Source organism: Centroberyx affinis, unplaced genomic scaffold, assembly GCF_046629955.1.
Source record: "Centroberyx affinis isolate AG114_WGS23_722 - 3 ecotype Tasmania unplaced genomic scaffold, CSIRO-AGI_Caff_v1 ptg001058l_1, whole genome shotgun sequence".
Taxonomy (NCBI): Eukaryota; Metazoa; Chordata; class Actinopteri; order Beryciformes; family Berycidae; genus Centroberyx; species Centroberyx affinis.
The window spans coordinates 1030593-1036592 of record NW_027279609.1 but is presented as its reverse complement, the minus strand read 5'-3'; the positions used below and the strand labels follow the sequence as shown (position 1 = coordinate 1036592).

Sequence of the window (6000 nt, the reverse complement as noted above, 5' to 3'; positions counted from 1 at the left end):
TCGGCGAGGAGGCATTTAAATGCTCCGGTACGCATGCAGGCTGAATAACTCCTTGGAGAAACTAGGAAAGGTCATTTAAAGTGGAATGAGTGCTTGCGCCGAGTATGGTTTGTGGTAAAGGAAATATCGTCGAGAGCCAACTACTGTAACTTCGGGATTTACTTGCGAAGGCGCTTTTACTGAAGATCGTGGGATATTCCGTGCCCAAACATGCCTGTACGAAGAGGTCACGTAGCGCCACAAAACACCTTCCTTGGAATAATAATTCGGAAATTCGAGGGTCAGAGTAAGTATTTCCATGATGTGCGACCGAAATTACCTATGGCTACTACTAGATAAGCGAATGTTAGTAACTAAATTTGCTTACTTGTGAAAATTAAGAAAGAAGCGTGAAATTAGTGAAAATCTTTAAGTTTGTCTAATTTTAAACTTGCTTAGTTTGTTCCATTGAAAACAAATAGAAATTGAAGAACATTTTCTTGGATAAGAAGACAAACAAAAGAGAGATGGAATTGTTGAGTTATTGCCTGTACTGTTTTATATAAGGTTTTTATTACATTTTAAATTGTATTGGTGGAGTAACTATGCTGCTATATAGTACAGCTTCATTAAAAAGATGTTTGATGGTGATGGTCATGGTTAACTTAATATACATTGTTTTTATTTGTGACATGACACCATGATGTAGGCTATGAGGTCAGATGTACCACAGTAGGCAGTCTACAGTGCATTCATAGACAATTGTTTTTTGTTTTTTTTGTTTTTTTTTCATGTAGATCGGAAATTTGTCATAGCCAATGCCAGGGTGCAGAACTGTGCAATCATATACTGCAACGATGGCTTCTGTGAGATGACTGGCTTCTCGAGGCCAGACATCATGCAGAAGCCGTGCACCTGTGACTTCCTCCACGGCCAGCTGACCGACGGACACGCCATTAGCCAGGTGTCTCAGGCTGTGCTGGGATCAGAGGAGCGCAAGGTGGAGATCACCTACCACCGTAAGGATGGTGAGTCAGTGACCTGGCACAACGGTGCAGCTGTCAAAGCATACCCCGAAGCGGAGAGGGGTCTTTGTGACATGTTGTCCCTGAGAGAGCACCCACCACGGCTCCTCAATATGTCCATTCCATAACGTGGCCTGTCAGTCTGATACTGACCAGCCAGAGTCAGTTACAAGATGAGGGGTAGACATTGCCCTTGATAGAGCAAAACAATAAGGACAGTCAGCTCTAAAACAACTCCGCTAAGCGTCTCTCTTATTGTTGCAGTTGCTGAATGTATTTGTAGTGTATATTATTCATGTACTTTGTAAAAGTATATATACAGCTTTGATCCTCCCTCATATGTCAAGAGGGATATAACAACAGAATTTAAGAGCTTTCTTGCATGGTAAACATAAGCAGTGTCTTTGCTGCAGTATATCCATATCAAAACAATGTTATATTTTGATCTGGCTCCCGTTCATGGTTTTCATTGAGTGGTAAGGAGCTGTGTGAGAATTGTGTTATAATAATGTTATTGTGAACTCCGTAAAGGAAGGGAAAGGGAGATTGATAATCAAAAAGTCACTGCGTTACAGCAAAGAGCTGCACATGACAACTTATTAAGACCTTACAGAGGTGGAATTATACTGCGCTGTTTTTTTTTTTTTGGCAAGCGCCTTATTTCACAGCATCATGAGCGTGGGTGTCTCAAACACTGGCTGTTGAAATGGTGGCTTGTATATCCTCTTAGTCTTGTGACTGAGATACTTACAATAGACGGCAGAGTGAGAGACTGTAGTAGAAAGAGACAGAAAGTTCATTTGAGTCCAAAGCTCACCTGCTGCCCTGTCAACCGTACTCTGCTTTAATGAGGACATACTTTACCATAAATACACTTGCTATACACATTTAAAAATCAAATAATGTCAATGTTTATTTAAGATGCGATACATGCATGATGCATTCACCCATATCGTAGTTTGCAGTGAAGGTATAGTGTTCATTAGACAGATTGATTCGATATAATAATACAGGGATCTATTTACTAATCTATAGTAATATTATATGTTAATCAATAATCCATACATTACATGTAATACAGCTTTGTCAGCTTGTCTGTCTTTAATGCAAACCATTTTAGCCTTTGAGGTCCAACACTGCTGTTTGTCATTGGTCTGTCATTCGCTTTTGGCCAAATCCTAGCCCTGGTATGAATGGTGTACAGAGGCAGCAATCCTGAGTCAGAGAGAATTAGAATGATGTTACTGCTCAGTGACATAAATCCCCAGATTGACTGCCACCTCCTGCCATCTTCTCACACAGTTCTTTGTGGTCACCATGATATGGCCCTTCAAAGCCAATGAAAAAGTACTCCTCTTGTAGAATGGGACAGGTGCGTGCAGGTTTTTTTTTAATTTAAAAAATAGTATGCACTAGTTTAAAAGCATCCATTGCTGCTTTGCGATATTCCTGCTTTGAACTCAAATTTCAATTCGTAGAGTGTCTTCCAATCAATCTACAAGCAGTAGTGTATGGAGAGTGTACCCTGGAAAAAAGAGCCATATGATTTTATTTAATCATTGAAGAAGAGCCGGGGCTTGAATTTTTCATTGTGAGTTTGATGAAATTCTAGGCCATGGATACATGTTTAATCTACCATCAGCAGCCATCAGTCTAGGCATTTTTCAACTAATCAGGAGGAAACCCTAAACCAGCTGCTACTCCGCTAGAATAGATTGTCTAAGAAAACCTGCAAGACAATTACACACAGCACTCTGGGGACTGCTGGTGAGGACTTCTACCGCTCGGCTCTTGACAAGTAGGATTTCAAAGCGACTTCAGTTAGTCTCCCATCCTCCCATCCTCCATGTGCTGTAGTCTGTCTAAACTTCATGTGCCTGTAATGTTTAAAGCATAGCAGACTAAGGAGCCATAGAAACCTTCCAACATAATCATTACTCCCTGTCTCTTCCCAATCCTCCCTGGTGTGCATCAAGGCTTTAAGACATGACTCTTAATACTCCTCAGAGGAATCTACAGTGAGCGGCTGTGCTCATGAATAAAGATGTCAGGGCTGACAGTGTGGTGACTGGGAATGAGCAGCTTACAGAGTAAATGCATTAAACTGGTATAGAGGACACAATCCACACGCTCCCACAGCTATAGGGGAATGCAAATGAAACATTTATGGCATCCTTGAGAGCAGTGGCCCTATTGATTCAAGCTAGTTGTCTACAAATTGAAGCTGATGGGGTGGAAAGTGGTTGTGTTCCATGTCTCCTCTCTTAACTGCATTTTAAATTATCAGTGCCCATGCAAATCAGTTAATCCCTCATATTAAACTGGTCCTTTTGCTAAATCCCTCCATTTTCCACACACCTACTCCACATCACAAATCACACAGCAATGTTAAAAGAGAACAGAAAATAAACCAGCATTAGCTCTGATAGGTTGAACTTCAAAAACGTACAACACTATTAACCAATATTACATCATGTATGGCAATTATTCTCTCTCACTCTCTCTCTCTCTCTCTCTCTCTCTCTCTCTCTCTCTCTCTCTCTCTCTCTCTCTCTCTCTCTCTCTCTCTCTCTCTCTCTCTCTCTCTCTCTCTGAAATAGCCACACAAAATATTGGTTCTATTAGAATCTCTTGATGTGCATTAAATGTCAATGTTTAGAATAGTTGCAGTGTGACATAGTTTGTTTTACCCCTCCTGTCTATAACCACAGTTTGGAAATCTTGAAAAGTAATGTCAGGATTTGAGGAAGCCTGGTGACATCAGGAGTAACAAAGCTTTGGCTCTTTGCTCCGCAAAGGCAAAAAGTTAAGCTGCTTATGCGTATGCTCAGAAATTAAAAGTAGTGGGACAATGGAGACCATTGGAGCATAGCAAAGGCCTTTATCACAAGGGCATTTCTTTATATTTTTGTGTTACCTTCTGAACAACCAAGAAAGGTTGTGAGGGAAGGTAGTGCATATGCCTTCTCCTCTCAAAGATAATGCATAATCAATGAGATAAATGCTTTCCCTTGATGGCTTTGTAAAACTATCCTATTCCACGGGGTGTAATAATACTTTGTAACTGAATGAGTCTTAACAAAAGGAAGCTGACACCACGCAGCGCAGCGAAGTTAAATGGATAATGGCTACAAAACCGCGGCAGCTTAGCTAACCGTGCTGAATGATCTGGGACATGTGGTATGCGTGGGTGCAGGGTTTCATAGGTGACTCCCCACTGAGGGCACTGAAGGGCCTTCTACCCCTGCTGAGGGTTTGGTAGCAGGGGAGCGAGAGGACAGGGGACACAGAGTGCCTACAGTGCACGAGGCATGCTGCAGGAGACTTGGATGGCTGCCCTCTAAAAGAGCACATCCATTTTTCATCATTCTCAGCCCTCTTTGGTTTCTCACGGTATGTGGTGAAACATACCGAGCTTTCCTTCATCAGGTTTCCATGCATTTATTAGAGTGTCTGTCCAAGTTTGAATTACAAAATAAATGCAACTACAAACAATAAGCGCAGTTCAGGTTTAATATGACATCAGTTCACAGCACAGGGAAGATTTCCATATTTTCACTGTGGAAAATGTAGATAGCATACAGTACTGTAACTTCAGTTCATTTTAAAGAGAAAAAATAGTAGTGATAAATCAGGTTAATTATAGGAAAATGAGCATAATTTATTCTACAAAGGGATAGTTTGCTAGCACGGCTGTCCATAATTAGGATGTGAAACAAAGTTTATTAGTAGTGAGGAGGAGCAGATGGAGCTTTGAACAATACAGGTCTCATTTTGCATACGATAGGTATTTTCATCCATGGGCTATTTCCATCTCATGGGATGCTTATACTGGAGGAGGTAATCTAATAGTCCTCTCCAAACCATCTGTTTTTTGCTCTTAATCAGTTGCTGTGTGCTAATAAGATATTTTAACATCCATTGCATTCAGTCTCTCTGACAACATTTGTGCTGAATTAAATAGGAAGATCATGGAGCACAATATCATGAATTGATATCGGGAAACACAAATGAGATGCACTTTGAGCTAGAGCTGCTAGTTATCCCTGATGGCTTTTGAGACACTGATTGAAGATGAAATTAGGCCAGGCTGTGTAGCTTACAGCAGTCTCACTGAGGCGAGATATTGCCACAAGGCCAAAAGACTCTAAACAAAGGGTTAGCTTGCATGCCCTCTCCCTACATGCCCCAGTCCCGATTGGCTATGCCCCAGTGAAGTTGCGTATTGGCTTAAGCAAAATAGCCCTAAACAATAAACATGTCAGATTTCATTATACAAGACTACTACCAGGCAGTAGTCTGGGGCTGTACTCTTTAAAAGCTGTAGTTGTGGGTAGTGCATTTGTAGCAAGCTACAAAAACAAAAATTAGTGCTCAACAATATTACTCATGTTTCTCCCTAAAGCAGCTCAGCTTATTCAGATTAATGTGAAGCCCCAATACATCAAAAGTAAATAAAATAGCAAGGTTCGAATAAGAAATAGCTTCTTTTTTAAATTATGATACAAAACGTAAAAAAAGATAATACTTACTTATACTATATATTTTGCTCATTTAAATACAACTTACTGTGCAATCCGAATAAGACTCCTGCTTGATCTGTGAGGCATCATTAAAATACAGTGTCTCGAAGATTGCTTGATTAAGCAGCAATGTTTTAATAATTGATGATGGAAATAGAATCTACTGTAATGAAATTTCCATCATGAAAAGGGAGCTAGTCTTAATACATTGTCCATTCATTCCCACAGGTGTAAATAATGCTGCTTTACCAGAGAAACTCTCTGCCTGTTGTTGAAATGAATGGACATTCCCTCTTTCATCGATACCAAACTGCTGCACTGTCGAGGATGTTGACCATGTCCGGCATGTTTGGCCATGTTTGTACAGTATTACACTGTGCTGAGAAAGGATGAATAAACATCCTAAAACCAGAAAGGCTTACATTCTCCAGTGGCTTACATACACTACAGCTCACACTCATTTGTGTTCACCA

At 40.5% G+C, this 6000-nt stretch overlaps 1 protein-coding gene across 1 annotated transcript in view; it reads left to right on the top strand.

Annotated features, from left to right (window-relative positions):
* The first annotated feature begins 210 nt into the window (after positions 1-210).
* LOC139647169 (voltage-gated inwardly rectifying potassium channel KCNH7-like) overlaps positions 211-6000 on the top strand; it is a 36020-nt gene continuing 30230 nt past the window's right edge. The window contains exons 1-2 of the mRNA XM_071523021.1: positions 211-286; positions 777-1007. Coding sequence (XP_071379122.1) covers positions 211-286; positions 777-1007 — 307 coding nt within the window. The remainder of the gene's footprint in view (positions 287-776; positions 1008-6000) is intronic.